This window comes from Lutra lutra, chromosome 16, assembly GCF_902655055.1.
Source record: "Lutra lutra chromosome 16, mLutLut1.2, whole genome shotgun sequence".
In the NCBI taxonomy this organism is placed as follows: domain Eukaryota; kingdom Metazoa; phylum Chordata; class Mammalia; order Carnivora; family Mustelidae; genus Lutra; species Lutra lutra.
The window spans coordinates 2,111,547-2,128,541 of NC_062293.1; the positions used below are offsets into that span (position 1 = coordinate 2,111,547).

At 51.3% G+C, this 16,995-nt stretch overlaps 1 protein-coding gene across 6 annotated transcripts in view; it reads right to left on the reverse strand.

Annotated features, from left to right (window-relative positions):
• RNF213 (ring finger protein 213) overlaps positions 1-16,995 on the reverse strand; it is a 105,742-nt gene that overhangs the window by 28,092 nt on the left and 60,655 nt on the right. For all 6 annotated transcript variants that reach the window (XM_047707813.1, XM_047707811.1, XM_047707810.1 and 3 more), the window contains 13 exons: positions 13,187-16,795; positions 11,515-11,651; positions 11,033-11,128; positions 9,890-10,008; positions 8,996-9,115; positions 8,339-8,484; positions 7,999-8,140; positions 7,769-7,907; positions 5,440-5,631; positions 4,306-4,451; positions 2,811-2,965; positions 736-954; positions 234-415 (listed from right to left, as the gene is read on the reverse strand). In XM_047707813.1, the coding sequence (XP_047563769.1) occupies positions 234-415; positions 736-954; positions 2,811-2,965; positions 4,306-4,451; positions 5,440-5,631; positions 7,769-7,907; positions 7,999-8,140; positions 8,339-8,484; positions 8,996-9,115; positions 9,890-10,008; positions 11,033-11,128; positions 11,515-11,651; positions 13,187-16,795 (5,402 nt within the window). The remainder of the gene's footprint in view (positions 1-233; positions 416-735; positions 955-2,810; positions 2,966-4,305; positions 4,452-5,439; positions 5,632-7,768; positions 7,908-7,998; positions 8,141-8,338; positions 8,485-8,995; positions 9,116-9,889; positions 10,009-11,032; positions 11,129-11,514; positions 11,652-13,186; positions 16,796-16,995) is intronic.

A 16,995-nucleotide genomic window follows, 5' to 3' on the forward strand; every position in this document is an offset into this window, starting at 1 on the left:
CTCCCCTTTCTGTCCTGCCTGCACCCCCAGCACTCCCTGGATGTGTTCTCCCTCTCTGCGTCTCCAGCATCAGCCTGATGCCTGGCACGGAAGAAGGTTCAGCAGATGTGATGTGGTATAAGTGACAAGAAGACCCCTTTCTGTGGCAAGAGAACCCCATGTGCCCGGGACCCAGCTGGTTGCAGGTGAGCACGCGGGGAAGGACTGGGTGGGGGCCGGGCGGCTGGTCTCACCTGACTACCCTGATGACACCTGTGGCCAGCCTCCCGCAGCTCTGCAGGTACCCATCAGAGCCCAGGAGGTCCAGTGGCACAGACAGATTCTTCACCATCTGCAGCCATGCCTGGGGGCTGGGCTGCAGGATGTCCCTCGTCAGCAGCTCTGTGCAGGCCACTGCTGCCAGTGCATCCAGAGTCTGGGGGGACAGAGAACAAGCCCCTGACGCAGGAGCACCCCCACCCCTTGTCGCTGCTCTAAGTGCTAAGTCCAAAGGTCCAGGCCGTGACCCCAGTGTGTTCTCGTGTTGGAGAGGCTTGGAGCCTCAACTTTTCTAGTCCTGGGACCTAGGAGGCAGGAGGCAGATGTGTTCCTCACATCTCTACCTTACCCGGGCACACCGCGCAGAACACAGCTCCCGGGCTTTCCCATCCCGGGCGGCCCCAGAACACAACCCACCTGCTCCAGGAAGGCCAAGCCCTGACTCTGAGCACAAACTGTCCCCACGAGGGGCCATACCAGCTCATGTCCATCCAATGTGACATTCCATGTGCCTTCTGTTGTGTTGTAAAATAGCTCTTGTAGAATCTGGGGGAAGATAGTCAAGATTCTGGACAAGTTCTGCAGCCGGCCCCTGAAGCGCTGGTAAGTGAGGTGCACCCACGGCAAGGAGGCCTCGTCCTCTGGCCTCTCCGCTTGCTCTTGGGTGATGCAGGACCCCAGTGCGGCCTGCAAAACCTGGGATGAGAAACAAGCTTTAGTGTACATGTGTCAAACGCGAAGAAGAAGAGATATATTTTCACAGTGGAAAATTTGAACTGCTCAGAAATGACAAAAGAGAACTTTAAAAACCACGCACAGTTACTGTCCCTGGGCACTTTTTGGTGTCACCTCTTCTGGGCATTTTATATCCAAGTCCTGCCCCTGTTTTGTCTTCAAATCACAAGCATGGTATATTTCTGATTTCCCCCCACTTCCTATCACATTGTGAACATTTCTGCCATCAAACGCACTGGAAGAAGACCGATGTTAATGCGCGCCAATCACAACCAACAAGGAGGCGGCTGGGGTTGAATATGCCTGACCTTTTATGATGGACAACTACATTGTTTCTATTTTTTTCACGTTAAGAAGTATGGGCTCAGTTGTGAAGTATCTGCCTTCAGCTCAGGTCATGATCCCAAAGTCTTGGGATCGAGCCCTGCTTCGGGCTCCCTGCTCAGCGGGAAGCCTGCTTCTCCCTCTCCTAGTCCCCCTGTGTGTGCTCCCTCTCTTGCTGTCTCTTTCTCTGTCAAATAAATAAATAAAATCTTTTTTTTTTTTTTTTTTTTAAAGAAAAGAACATTCCCTATGGATAAAATGTACGTCCTCATCTGGTAACGTTCTTGGGACAAAAACACCAGTTCAGAGTTTACAGTTCCTGATCCAACCTCCAGGCTTTTCCCGCAGCACATGCTTGTTCTCAGCCCTGTCAGCAACGGAAGAGCATCTGGCCTTGTCACAAACCAGTCCCGCCACGTGGGCAGGCAAAATCGGTACCTAAAAGCCACTCACATTCTAATGACTTATCAGTGAGGCTGGCCAGTATTTCTAATGTTTCTAGATCTCTGCATAATTATTCTGTTAATTCCTGGTTTATATAACTTTCACCAATTTTTTAACATTAGGAGACCTTCTGGGGCTCCTGGGTGGCTCAGCTGATTAAGCATCTGACTCCTAATTCTGGCTCAGGTCGTGATCTCAGGATCATGAGATCAAACCCTGTGTCGGCCCCGCACTCAAGGGTGAACGTGCTCAGGACTCTCTCCCTTTCCCTCAGACCCTCCCCGCAAGCCCCACCCCTGCCACCCTAGAACTTCAGGATCATGACATGAGGCAAAGGCAGACACTTAACCGACTGAGCCACCCAGGTGCCCCACGGAGACTTTCTTATTGATTCCTAAGGATATTTTATTTCACATTATTTTTTTAAGTAGGCTGTATGCCTGGTTTGGAGCATAGTGTGGGGCCTGAACTTAGGACCCCGAGATCAAGAACTAAGCTGAGATCAAGAGTCAGACACTTAACCTACTGAGCCACCCAGGCCCCCAATTTTATTTCATATATTCAAGTAATCTGTACACCCAACATGGGGCTCAAACTCACAACCCTGAGATCAAGAGTTGGAAGTTCCACTGACTGAGCCAGCCGGATGCCCCAAGATTCCCAAGAATATTTAATTAACCCTTAATCATGCTGGTTGTAAATATGTTCTCCTCAAATTTGTCACTTTCATTTTTTATGTACTTAAGTTTGAAATCCTTCGGTTGTCAGAAGTATCATAATGTCCACTAAAATTTCCGTTACTATTATTGCCTATAATGGTCAGTTAAATTCACCTAATTTTTTTCAAAAGAAACTCCACATTTAAAAACAAGGCGTTAAAGGGAAATGGAGGTCTTCTTCGTGTTAATGAACAGCCCGTGGTCTGGGGCCCCGGGGGGGTGTTGAGGGTCCAAGCACACTCAGCAGTGGAAGAATGGCTCACCCCCGTGAGACACCATCACCATGTCCGTGTGACACCATGATGGCCCCGCCTGAGACCCAGCGCTTACCGCCAGTTCTTCCCGAGTGGACGCTCTCATCGTCAAAAGGAGGAAGTCCTTCATGTAGCACAGAAACAGTTCCCGCTGCTGTTCCGCACTGAGCTGAGCAAGAAACCTGCCCAGCGGGGTCTGCTGAAAGATTTCCACTAACTTCTTCGACGTTCCTGCGGAGGAGAGCCAAGAAGGGTTTGGAGGGAGAACGTGAGGTGTGACTCTGGCCCCGCGTTCAGAAACCACCACGTCTCCTGGGGAAGGGCAGCACTGCGAACAGCAGCAGCGGGCAAGGCTCTGCGGAACGCTGGCTTTCGGCAATGGGGAGCAAGCAGCAGGATCTGACGGTGCTTTCGTTTTAGACGTTTTTAGACGTTTTAGATGTTTTCCCAGCGGAGTACCAGAAACAAAGGTTAGATTTGTCGCAAACGGCCTAGCTGGCTCCAAGTGGGTAAAACGACGTAAAGCAACCAGGCTCTATGGCCAGCATCATAGTGTGCTTCAGGAACTCCAGGACCCAAGCGGCTCAGGAGCAAGTGGGCTGCTCTTCAGGGGCTGGGCTCACATGCTGCTCACACCAGAAAGATCTGCTTCTAGTGCATGAGCGCTGGCCCCTAGGTCACATGCTATCACAGAAAAGCAGGGTCAGTTAGGATATGGCCTCGGAAAAAAGAAATACTCTTTCCTCAGGATAGACTGCTTCAGTTTGCTCAGAGCAAGTGGCAGAATGTGTACCCAGGTAAGTAATGTGGTCAAGTATTTAACCCCCCCTTTTGCTATTTTCTAAAGATTTTTATTTATTGTCAAAGAGAGAGAGAGAGAGAGAGAGAAAGCAAAAGCAGGAAGAACGGAAGGCAGAGGGAGAAGCAGGCTCCCCACTAATCAGGGAGCCCAACATAGGACTTGATCCCAGGACCCTGGGATCATGACCTGAGCCTAAGGTAGACACTTATGACTAGCCACCCAGATGTCCTGAATTTTTTTTTTTAAAGGTTTTTATTTACGTATTTGAGAGAAAGAGAATGAGCAATGGGGAGGAGCGGGCTGTGGTAGAGAGAGACAGAGAAAGAAGCAGACTCCCCGGTGAGCAAGAAATCTGGTGTGGGACTCGATCCCAAGACCCTGGTATCGTGATCTAAGCTGAGAGCAAATACTTAACTGACTGAGCCACCCAGGTGCCCCTTGACCTGTTTTTTTTCAAAGGCAATACCATAAGTAAACTTTGAAAAGACCATCTCATGTATGAAAGATGACTCTTGCAAAAGCATGCCCTATCCCCAGATTTCCTGGGACACTTATGGCCAAGCTGCTCGGCCTGTGAGGGCAGAGCAAAGAGCCCTGTGGTTTAGGACACTGACCGCTCAGTTTGGAGGTCACTGATGCTGTTGGGAAAGGCTCACCTAGGGACATCTCCCAAGGGCTGGCACCCTAGTTATCCAGAAGCCTCCAAACAGGGATGACCCACTTATGGCGGCGAGTCAGCACGTCCTGTTTCCCCACATCCCCGGCTCACCTTCGGCTCCGGTGATGTACTGAGCCTGCACCCTCAGCTCCTCCAGATAGTCTTTGATTCTGCAGCTGAACGGGACGTCACTGGACACACCCTCAGGAGGGCTCATTCCGTTCTGCACTGTGATGTAGGGTATCTCACTTTTAGACCTGAGTTGGGCAGAGGAGGACAAAGGACGGGATCAGTGAGTGGTTGCTCAAAGCAGGAGACCCACACCGCTGCCAGTTCCTCTCCATGCCCAATGGCAGGTGCGCCTACAAGGCCTCAGAGGCAGCCTGCTGGTCCATTTCACAGCTCAGGGCTTCCGCTGCAGAGGAACCCAGGACGTCCACAGATCACCTCTGCCTCAGACAAACAGAAACACACCAAGGCCGGGAAGAGTCAAGCAGGTTACCCAACGTCTGCTGTGCCTGGACCTACCCTCGCCCTCCACCTATGCATGGAGAACATGGCCTGTCCAAGGCAACCCTTTCCATCATGGTCCACAGCATCTTGTTTTCTAAATAAGCGTTCCCACTGGAGATCCAAAACCCCAGTCACTCGTAGACTCATTATTTGCCCATACTACAGAATGGAAGCCCTCGAAATCCAAGAAGAAGCTCTTGGGAGGCCCGCTGAGAGTGAGCTATGTAAGAGCAGGGCCGGAGTGGGCCATGTGGGTCGTGCCATGGAATGAGGGACAGGCAGAGCCGCACGCATCAAACAGCTCTCCGAAACGCGGCCTCACCGGTGTAGACAAAGCTGAAGCTGGAAATTCTATCTGTGGTGGGTGATCTGGAAGCGAGGAAATTAGGAAGGGGAATGAAACCAGGATGTCTCAGAACTTTCCAGAACTCCCATTTGTTACTGCAAAACCATCACCCTCAGGCTGCAAAAGGAGGCCGCATTTAAAATACATGTGACTCAGGGGCGCCTGGCTGGTTCCATTGATGGACTGTGCGACTCCTGATCTTGGGTTGTGAGTTCGAGCCCCACACTGTGTATAGAGAGTATGTAAAAATAAAATCTTAAAAAAAAAATAAATGTGATTCCAAAATGGAAACCTATGCTTTGTCAATTACTTGGAAGAACACATGAAGACTTTTGCCGCATTACGATTTTTTTTCCCTTTCCACAAAATGAAACTCTCCTATTTACCTCATATCATTTGTCACAAGAGGAATGTTCAGAAGCTTCATGTCCCGGAAAATAAACATCCAAAGATCTCTTGTCCACGAAGGAGAGTCCGGCCTGGTCAGTAGCTCGAGATTGCTGTCTCTGTCCAGGACGGAGACCATGCTCGCCAGAAGAGGGGTCACCACACCTTGGACCCGCTTCCAGAGGGTCTGCCTGCAGTGCAGGGGAGAGGAGATGTCATTCCAGCTCCGTGAGCACAGACTGCTGCAGGAGTCATGCCTCCTTCGGATATTCGGTTCCTTCTAGGCCGGAACAACGCATCTGGTCTCCCGATTCCACACTATGGCTAGGGCAGTAAATGCAGACTGCCATTGTCTGTAAGTATTCGAAGAAAAACTCACAGATAGAAACGTCTAGGGTTGGAGGCAGGACCAGGATATACCTTAATTCTACATGGAATAAGTGGTCACCGGCTCCCTAAAAAGGCCAAGTAGCATTTGTTGAACCCTGTCATACAGCTAATTTCCCAGGGCAAGTCGTCCAGGCTCTATAAGAAGAGGGACCATGTGCATTTGGGGAAAAAAATAAATTTTACTCTAAAAAAAAAAAAAAAACAGTTATAGAGAGAATATAATAAAGCACAAGGCAAAATAAATGTGTTCCACATCAAGGGAGACAGGAGAGTAGCTGTTTCTCTAGAAGGTCGCTCTTGCTGATGGTTGGGCACACTGGGTCTGAGTGTTTCTACGTCCAGAGGGACACTTCTCCGCTCCTATGAACTACACGGCCCTTCACTGTTATCACAATGTTTATACACAATCACAAACTCCGTAACCCAGTGTAAGACATCTGTTACCAGCTCATTCACGTCGGGGAGACCAATTCAGGCCCCTTTTGAAAAGAAGAAAGAAAGATGATTTCCTTCTTGAAGTGTGAATTCATGGGCCAGAATCCACAGCGTCTACTGAGAAAACAAATCATGCTGATGATCAGAGCGCACCTGACTGAAGGGAAACGTGCGCACAGCGGGAAGCGTAGCAGGCCGCAGGGTGACAGCTGGAAGCGGGCTCTAGGGCACACAGGAAGGTGTCCCTGGACAGGCATGCAGGCCTCGGACATGAACAACTAGGACTATCACACCTTGGATTTTAATCCCGAGAGGGCAAACGACATAGGTCCCAAGTACATGGATGGTAAAGAGAGACGGGCGTAGAGATTGTGGGAGTGGGCCAGCAGGCTCTGGAGCCCGCCTGATGGCAGACATAAGGTAGCTACAGGTGTGGTCCTGACCACTCCACGAAGGTGTGTTCAGAGAGCACTGGTGCCTGCTAAGGGCTGGGCCAGCCCCAACGCCATAGCCAACAGCAGAGCAATCAGAGTGGGGCCACGTGTGCGCTGTTTGGAACACCTGTCAAGTGTGTACCCAAAACACAGATTTCAAGGATATTAATGCGAAATTAAGTACTTAGTAGTACTGTAAGGAGTGAATGAGGGAAAGGATCTAGGTTCATATGTGATCTACAATTCCTCACTCAGAAAGTGTAAGGAGGAAAGACACTAAGGGTAACTGAAGAAGAAAACTGAAGCAGAAACCCCCGCCCACAGCAGTAAAACCAACATTGACAAGCTCACACCTTCAACTCAACTCCAGGGGCGCCCACACTGCCCTCCTGCCTCAGTGTAGGAATGCTGTGTCACTGAAACCACACGAATCGTGGCAGGGAAGACGGGACGGGAGAGGCTTCAGGTGAGCTCAACATTCTTTCAGGAATGAGGAGACCAGGGCAGTGTGACTGTCACAAGCTTACAAAGACTCTGTGGACAAGGTAGGGGGCCGAATCTTTCTTGGGGAATCCCACAGCATCCCACCTCTCTTCACACATGGTTTGTCTCACTTGGTCCGGAAAAACAGTCAGGTTTTACAGAAAAAGGACCATGGCCACGGAATGAACACTCCCGGGTCGGATGCCTATGATTATCACGTAATTTCAACCAAACCTCAGGCCTGGGACAAGCATTTTCTTCCCTCCCTGCCTATCACCACCTCCACAACCTCCAACAGCAGCCACCTCCAGGGGCGGCCACGCCGGCCAGTGTTTACCTCCCGCAAGAGCAGGTGCTCTGGTTCTGTTGTTGTTAGGACAGAATGTAAGCATGCGGAAAAGCAGAGAAGAGTCTAGCAAACCCCACTTACCATCACCCAGACCACCCTGCATCTTTCGGAGAAAACACAAGACCACTCTGAACTGCTCAGAGCTCTAGGAAGAAGTGGGTGGACAAGCCGATCACGGCCAGGGCGCTCCTGCCCCACCATCACATCACGGCCCCCGGATGCCCTTCGTCCCGGTACCTGAATGTGCCTGCCTCCTGGAGAGCGTCCTGATTTGAGGCTTCCCTCGATACCCACTCCTTCACGTTCAAGAAGCAATTCTCTTCCTGCTGCTTGAGGAGGGCGTAGAGGCGCACCTTGCATGCCTGCAGGAAAGCAGCTGCAGAAGGGCAAAGGGGCCGTGTCCTGGGTGTGTCACACAGGCACTCCTGAGGAGGAGCCTGCCTGTGTGTGGCCCCAGGACCCTGTACCTTTCTCCACGTCGTCCTCGTTCAACAGCTGGAGAAGAATCTCCACTCTCCGCATGCCACGCGGGCGGCCCTCCTGCGGGTCCCTGAGCATGCCCACGGCACCCTGGATGCAGCTCTGCAGCAAGCTGGTGGTGTCCAGGATCTGCGTGCGGCAGGTGGGGATGGTAAGGTCTCCTGGCCCCACACCACCCCCGTCCCTCTGAGGGCCACTGTGGGGGGACTCCGCCATGGGGAACCCTGCCCTGGTTGTGGGCCTCGACTCCAGAGGTGAGCAGAAGGAGGCTGCCTGCGGGGTAGCCTGGCCTTCTGGGAGGCCCAAGAACAAAGAGCCAGAACTCACCTCACTCCTGCCTCGCTTAGCACATGTACTGCCCAGTGTCTCAGAGCCTTCTGTTTCCAAGCCCGCCTCTGCCGCTTCCCCTGACCTGGCAGCCTGGGTTTCCTCTGCCTCCTCCTGGCTGTCTCCAGCCCCGTATCTTGTCTCCGCTGCAACAGAAGCATAGTGAAGCCACTGGGGACGGGAGTGGCACGCAGACTCTCACCACAGGCCTCCCAGCCCCTCACCCCAATGCAGGCTCCATAGGAGAGGCTGCAGAGCACACAGGCTGGCCTCTAACCAGCCCCGTCTGTGTGGTCCGCCAGTGGCAACACTTGTTCCCATCCATGGTTCCCATCCACATCCGTAGCATAGCTGACATGTGGCCCTGGTGACCAGAGTGTGACACATGGCAGAGACTCCCCCCGCCCCCTGCCCCAGCTTCACAGCCTGCTGCATCCATGAAGACCTGCTCTGCCATGTGGGACTCCTGACCAGTGCCTGGTCCTGGGAAGGAGCAGGTGTTGCCTGTGGACTTGTCCCCACCAGGGGCAGGTGCAATGGGCACAAGGGCACAGCCTGGCCCTCACGGGACAGCAGTGCAGCTCCCCGCACCTCTGCACCCCTGGCCACCACTCCTGCTGTCCTACTTACATCCCCAAAGGCTTTCTCCCAACTTACACTCAGGGTTCTCTTCTGGCTTAAAGAGCTGGCTGATAGCCACATCCTGCAACTTAGTCACATCTGAAACCATGACTGTGGACTTCCGGAGATCGTCAATGTGCACAGACTGCCACAGCCCTGTGGGGGGTAAAAGCCATCTAGAGTCTCCCCATGCCTTTCCTGGTGTCCTCTTGTCAGCCACAAGCAGGGACACACCACGGGTCCTGACGTTTCAATACACTGCTGCTCAATACACTGACGCCCAAAGCCTGGAACCCACACAGAAACCACCTGTCCCTGCATCTATGCCGATGACCAAAACATGAACATTGGTCATAAGAATGAAGAGAACTGCCTTTTTGTAAAGGATATCTGAAGGTTCTTGAATATTTTCCATTTTGTATCATACTTGCTGCATCACAGTTAGTAAAGAGTGTGGGAAACTGGCAAGGCTTGCTTCCCGTTCCCCAAGCCGTTATTTGTCAATTTCTTAAAATAACAATTTTCTTACCATTAGTTGGTTTAATTCTCAGAAGAATAAGGGAGACAGAAAGAGGTTTAAGATACTACTTTGCTCCCTCCAGAAACAGGCATAAAGTGGCAGTGCTTCTGAAACAGTGCCAGCTGGGAGGATCTTCTGAGTCGTCCGTGTTACGCACGGCGAGGCCCCACAGAGGCTAAGCAGATGTTGATCTACCGGTCTATGAAGGGGCAGCCAGCGGCTGGGGCAGCAAGGCCAGACACAAGCGTTTCCCGCGGAAACCACTGGTAAGAAATCTCATGGAATCCGAAACGAGTACTGCTGAGACTAACATCAGTGTTCTAATTCCAGACTTGTACACCATGGGGCCAAATTCGGAAAAACTCAGACGTGATCTAAATCAGCATTTTCAGTAACATTTTTCATCCTACCTCCATGGAATCCCACGTAGGATGTTCCACTTCCCATCCGGGACAGTTTGGTGATAAAATAGACCAAGATGCGGTCCTTATTGCCTTGTAGCTTGTTGATTTCATTTATGGAAGAATACCTATTTTAAAACAAAGACAAAACAACTCAAAAAACAAAACAAAACAAGACAAAACACAAGCAAATAAACAAAACCAAAGTCGTGAAGTGGCTGAAGAGTGTCCTACCTGTGGTCGCATTTGATCTTGTGTCTTTTTAGCTTTAAATTTTTTTTTTAAGACTTTATTTATTTGACAGAGAGAGAGACGGACCATAAGCAGGGGGAGCAGCAGAGGGAGAGGGAATAGCAGGCTCCCCACCGAGCAGGGAGCGCGATGCAGGACTTGATCCCACAACCCCGAGATCATGACCTGGGTGGAAGGCAGACACTTCGCCGACTGAGCCACCCAGGCGCCCTAGGTAAATTTCATAACCTCATGCTCACTGTTTCCTCTCGTGAGAAGAGGGCAAGCTCTGTATCACCAGGAACATTTTCTTCCCTCTGCTTTGAAGTGCCATGTCCCTATGGACCAGGAGTTCTGTCCTACAACCCTTGATGGGCCTGCTCTGAGGCTGCTCGGGGTGAGGCGGGCTGGGCTTTCTATCCTGAGAAAAAGGATTCCGTGAACCCACAACCACGCTATGAAATACGGCTTCCAATGCCTTCAAAGGCCCAGAAATCACTTTCCTCTAACTAAAGTAGTAAGAGAACACTACCCGATTTCTGCTATACTAATACCATAAAAAGTCCAATAAATACAAACGGAAGCTTTTACATACTGATTGCTCTTGAACTTGCGGTATGTTCAAGTGGCATAATTTAACTGTAATAACTACGAGACATGTCTGCAGACGTGTTCCGAGGATATTCTTTTATATCCAGCTAACAATCTATTATTTACACCTCTTGGCATTTTACCATTTTTGCCTTGTTTTAGTCTTTTCTCTAGTCCATATCTGTGGGGAATGAAAAGCGAGAGCCGTTCTATTTTTGTTTCCTTGTGTATTCTAATACTATACTGTTTCCAAGGAAGAAACTCTTTAGGAACTCCTGATGGAAATTTGGGCTTTCTGGATAGTTTCTGAGAAAAACAACAAAAACTTACTTAGCTGAAGCGATGAGCTGAGCACTGCGGACTCCGTCTTCGAAATCCGTTTGAATAATAAGGATTTTGCATCTGGCTGCATCAGTTAAGCAGTTTCTGAAAGGAAAAAGAAATTGTCCATCCTAAACAATGGGTGATAAAAACTCCCGGAGTGATAGGAAATATGAAGGAATTTATTGGTGGGAATCACTCAGGTGGGGCCCCCTCTATGTGGACAGAGAAGCCAGTGGAGAGCGCATAAAGCCCAGTATATGCTTCCCTAATGAGACAAAAGGCGCTGGCTTCTGAGAAGGATGCCTACGCAGAAGGCAGGACAGACAAAGGGGACACAGGGAGAATGGGACACCGTCCTTCATCACGTGTCCTCGGTGTTCGCTAACCAGGGCTGGCGACGGCGCCAGTGGCCCCTGCAGTCAGGCACGTGAAGCACAAAGCCGTCGGAGCTGAGGGTGGAGGGACGGGGAAGGAAGGGGGAGCCTCACTGGACTTTTCCGAGGAATGAGCTCTCGGTATCAAACTGCTGCAGGGACAGGATCGTGGGCCTCAGAGCTCCGTCCGTTATTTCTGATTCCAAAATTTCACAGTCATGGCTGGTGAGCAGCCTGGAGAAAGTGGTGATCTGCAAAGTCAGGAAATGCCAATTATTGGCTAGAATTCAAGGGAGGCTGCGGGTTTGCTGGTTTAGAAACAGGAGGCTCCTGAGCAAGTATCTTCTATGGGCTCAGCATCACTGTGTGGTTGGTATACAGATAGAAAAGCATCCAAACTCAGAGGAGTTTTGAAAAATGAGGCAGTGGTGAGGCAAACAGAACCTACAGGATCCAAAGGTAACAGAGGGAAGACTCAACCTATCACCAGGTGCCTTCAAATCTCCTTGGACTCCAGTGTCTCTTCCTGTCCAGGCCCTCCTAGAAGTTCAGATGACCCCTTAGGGCTCCACACAAATGCCATTCCTCCCTCCTGGTCTTCTGTACACTTCCGGATGGAGTTCAGCTGGCTGGTGCCCTTTCTGCCCCCAAGTTATGACCAATTCTCCTGTAACCCTAGATCACCCCCCCGCCCCCACCCAGAGCAAACCAAAACACTCCTTATGGGCATGCAGCTATCACAGGTCCTGAACCCCCAACTCCAGGCGGCCCTGCCACTGAGCTTCTGATTCCCATGTCCACCTGCATGACAGACGTTGTCTGCCTGGATCCCACAGGGGCAGCAGAGTCTGTCCTGAATGGAATTTACCACGAATATTTGTTGCTCATTCCTGGCTTGTAATTAACCAAACCTCCAGTCATCCAAGGAAGACACAGGAAGTCATCCCTAGACCGCTTCGTCTTCCAGAGCCCCCAGACGGCATTAGTCATTAGCTCTCCAGTTCCCGTGCTGTCTCCCAGCTCCGTCTACCAGCGGCTCTACTTTGAACTGGTTCAGCGGCCTCCCTACCTGTCCTTCCTGTGATAGTCTTTTATCAGGCCTTCTCCCTCTCCCAGGCAATCAGACACATCTCCCTATGCAGTCCTCTCTCTCTCCCCCCTCATCAGCACCGCAGAGAGGACCCTCCATGAAGGCTCTGCAGGGCCATGTCATCCCCAACTCTTGGCCCCTGCACCCTCAAGCTCCACACTACACAGTGGCCAGTTCCTGGTTTCCTGCACAGGTGGCACTGTGCCACACCTTGACACCTTTGCTCCAGTAGGGACCTCTGCCCATAACACTTCCTCAGCCGCATTTCACAGTTGGCTGGAGGGTCCTCTGACCTCATACCCTGACGTGCATTGCTCCTTTCTGCCCCTACAGATAGCCCTGTGGTATGATGCCAACGGCACCCGTTCACGAGTCTTACACTATATGCGGACCAAGGCCAAGAACGGTGCTGACGCATTTTTATATCCTCGATGCCCTCGTGTCGCTCCGTTAGCTGAAGTGGGCACTGGACACAATGTTACAATCACCACAGAGCTCTGCACAGTAACAGGCACTCCCAACTTGCTCTGACTGAATTTTTGTGAGTGTCTGGGTTTCCCTGCCCTTAATGGAGAGAAACTAAAGTCCAAACACGTCAATTTATAAATCCTATACACCGACTAGAAAAGAATCCTGAATTCTAGAAACTAGGGATGCAAGGCCTCGGAAAGAAAACAAAGGTAAAATTATAATCACCTCCGTGAAGGTGACACGGTGCCCCAGATCCGCTGTGTGAAGCTGGGCCTGAAGGAAGTCTGCAAAGGAGTTATGCTGCTGCCTGTGGTAGTATTCTCGCGACAGGGACTGTGCGGCGAACAGGCCCAGGGAGGTAGCTCCCAGCCGAATCACGGCGTCTGGCGTGGCACAACCCAGCAGAATCAACTTGGCCTCCTCAGACACCTTTTGGTACAGTTCATCAGTTAAGATGCTGGGCCCCAGCCTCTCGGTGACCTGGAGCACCACAGAGGCGCACGCGTCCGGGTGGTAGCCGATGAAGACTTCAGAAGGGCTGTACTTGTGTCCGGCTACAAAATGCTCCGCTTTCACATCTGCAAATCTCTCCACCCAGCTCTGGAGCTCCTCCACGATGTTTTTCTGCCATCTCTCCAAAACAGTGTTGATATCCAGATAGTGTTTCTCCAGCCGGTTAATGAGAGGGATGGGAAAATGTTTGTAGACAACGTCTTTCTCTTCAATGACTATCAAGCGGAAGTCTGGGTGAACCCGACATTTGACCCGGTGGGTCCCCAGTCCAAGGTCCACGTACTTCTGGCCCCCCAGGTAGACGTAGTACTGATTGAGCGCGTCGTAGAGGCTCTCGTACAGGCTCTGCAGGTTGAGCAGCACCACCATCTTGCCCGTTTCCATGCAAATCTTCACCCGATTGATATTCCTGCAGACCTGGGTGTACTCCTGGTCCCTGGGAAAGCTGGAACCAAAAATGATCTCCGGCTGCCGGTCCTCCTTGAAGAACGTCTGCTGCAGGACCTGCAGGGCCGCGTAGTTTCTGGTCAACACAAGCAGGTAGCGGGACTCAGAGCCGTCCAGCTCCTTGCCCGACGCCTTCTGAAGGTCACTGTACATGTTCTCCTGGATCAGCTGCATGGTGCTGACTTCTTCCCAGCACTTCGCCTCAGGCAAACTGGCTGTAAAAATGTCCAGAGCGTGGATGTCATCTTTGCCACTGAAGTTCCGAAGGACAGCCTGCGCAATATCCCGCGGGGAGGGCGCATTATTAGAAGACTTTGCCTTGGCGAAGACCATTTTGATGAGGCTATAGTAGTCACGGAGCCCAAAGAATTCCTTGTCTTGCTTCTCACACACGGTTTCATAGGCTCTGGCAAAGGGGGCAAAGTAGCCTTGGACTCTTTGTTGAACTAGGGGCTCTGAGGAGCAAATCCCCTTAGCGCTCTCTATGAGCTCTTTCTTGTTGGGACTGCCACGTGACACAAAAATACCCCGGTTCATCTTGGCAGGGTCCAGGGCCCAATTGGAGATGCCTATGAAGCCAACCTTTTTGTGGGGGGCAGGATCGTCATCAATGCACCCATACTCCAACAGCGGGTGCAGAGTCTTCAAGGGCATTTTAGGCGAATCTTCTGCCAGTCCAACCTCATCCAACACCACCACAGAAACGTACTGCTGTAGGTCCTTTCCCTGCTGGAAGCGGGCACACTGCCTGAAGGTGCTTATGATGCCTTGAGGAGTAGAGTGTGGGCTGCACTGGAATGATACCAGATGGACCTGCTTCAGGCTCCGGAAGAGGTCCGAGTGAGCTGCTGGGCCTTGCATGGCATCTGCCACAATGGTCTTGGCAAGAGATTTGGAGCTGCCGGGCTTCCCCACCAGGAAGAGGGGAATCTTCAGCTCAATGCAGATAACCATCATGAAGACATTCTCCTTCAAAGCCAAGTTCCTAGCGATGGTTTTCCTTAAAGACACACCATTTAGAAAAAGACTCTGTGTTTGAGCTATCTCCTCCAGAATAATCTTGCTGTCGTTATATGGTTCTGGAAAGAGACTGCAAATGGCTCTCCAGTACGATTCCTTCTGTTCTAAAGAGGCGTGATAGCACACCCCGAGGGCCAGCACCAGGGACCAGAGGACAGGATCTCTCTCCACATTGTTTTGGCTGACGTGGGACTCTTGGAGAAAGGACTCCAGCTTTGACAGGAGCATCACACTGTGGTCGTAAAACCATCTGAACACTTTGACACAGCGCTCCACATCCCTGAGGCTGACAAAGCTGCACTCGTTCACTCTCGTCCTCATGAAAGCCTGAGAGGCAGAGAGCACTTCCGTGATCACAAGAATCTCGTCTTCATCTAACCTGATGGCATCTACCAGCCTCTGCACAATCTGCAGGATGTAGAGCTTTTCGGCGGTGTTGTTCAGCTGTCCGAAATCCCACACCAGCGGGATCAGGCTGGGCGGCAGAGCGTGCACTCGGTACACCAGCTGCCTCAGGGGGATGGAGCCGAGCCTTTCCACCGTGTCCTCTGCACTGACCCTGTATCCCAAACCGGCCGACTCCAAGTGGCTGATCATCTCCTGCGAGTGCTTCCGGTAAGGGTTGCAGGCCGCTATGATATGCAGGCCCGAGTCTTTGGCCAGGGGCTGGCCGCCCACTGTACGATCACACAGGACTTCCTTGATACAGCTTATGGCTTCTGTTGTATTGGCTTCATCAAAGAACAAGATAGTGTCCAGCTGATGGTGGTCCTTATTGTACATAGCAAGTTTCTCTGCCTCCCGCACTTTGGAGTAGATCATCTCTGCAGTGGTTCCTCCGTGGACCTTGACCAGCTTCATGGTTTCAGCTTTGGTGCCCCCACGTCGCAGGTCACTGAGGAATTTAATGAGCCTGGTTTTCCCGCAGCCGGTCTCTCCCATGATGATGACGGGGATCCCACACCGGAACCGCATCTCGATGGCAAGGATCTTCAGCATATTGTCCATTGTGAGCTCATAGGTTTCATCAGGGTCCACGTGCCACTGGATCCCCAACACCAGGCAGAGCTTTGCAAGTTTCTCATGTCTGGGAAGCTTATCAAAGTCAACATTGAAAGGCACCCTCTGAAGCAATAGCCCCCGGTACAGTTCCATCCCCATGACATCTTTCTTGATCACTCTCCCACCGGAGAGGTCGATGGCATCAAGGCCGCCACTCCTATTGGGCTTGATGTGGAAGCCCATGAATGTCATGGACGTGTGGTCACCATTGAAGAACACGTACGGGTGAGGCTCTGACTCCCACCTCTTCCGGAGAGTGAAAGGGGCTAGGTCTTCTTCGCTGACCCCATCCATGGTCACTGTGGTCCTCCCAGGGCTCTGATCGGACGTATTAAGTGTCGGTGTGGAGAAATCTCTTGCCATGAAGATCATGAAGGTGACCACAAAGTTCTTGAAGCCTTGCAGTGTGTCTCCAACCAAGCGCGGGTCGCAGAAGAGGGAGGTCTCACAATCTCTGAGCTGATAATTCAGGAACCCAGCAAAGTTCCGTAGCTCTGCCCAGGATGGATTTATCAACCCACAGTAAATCAGGAAATACTGGAGGCATTCCCCAGGAGTGCCTTCCACAGAGCCTTTCTGGTACTGAAACACGTCTAGGTTTTGTTTCTCATGGAACCGTTTCAAATACTGATAAGGCCTCTGGAAAGTCTCACTGTGGAATGCTTTCTGGTCCATCCCTGGATCGCTGTAGCTCTCTTCGGGATTCAGCTCCATGTCGATCACTTCTTTGGGAGGCCGGCAGGTGACTCTTGGGAAGATATCAAGAAAACTGAAGTGGGGGGGGTGTGTACTCTAGAAAGGGGAGACATGAATAAAATGGTTATGACTATGTTTCCTAAAAAATCTTCTGCATTTTAACCCTCCACGTGATCTACACTGGCTGTACACATGCAGTGTATAGGACCTTTCTGAGATCCCACTTTCCATAAACTGATTTCTGCAGACTCCTTTGTGCTCAGGCTGCTATCACTGGGCCATCATGGGAGCTACCT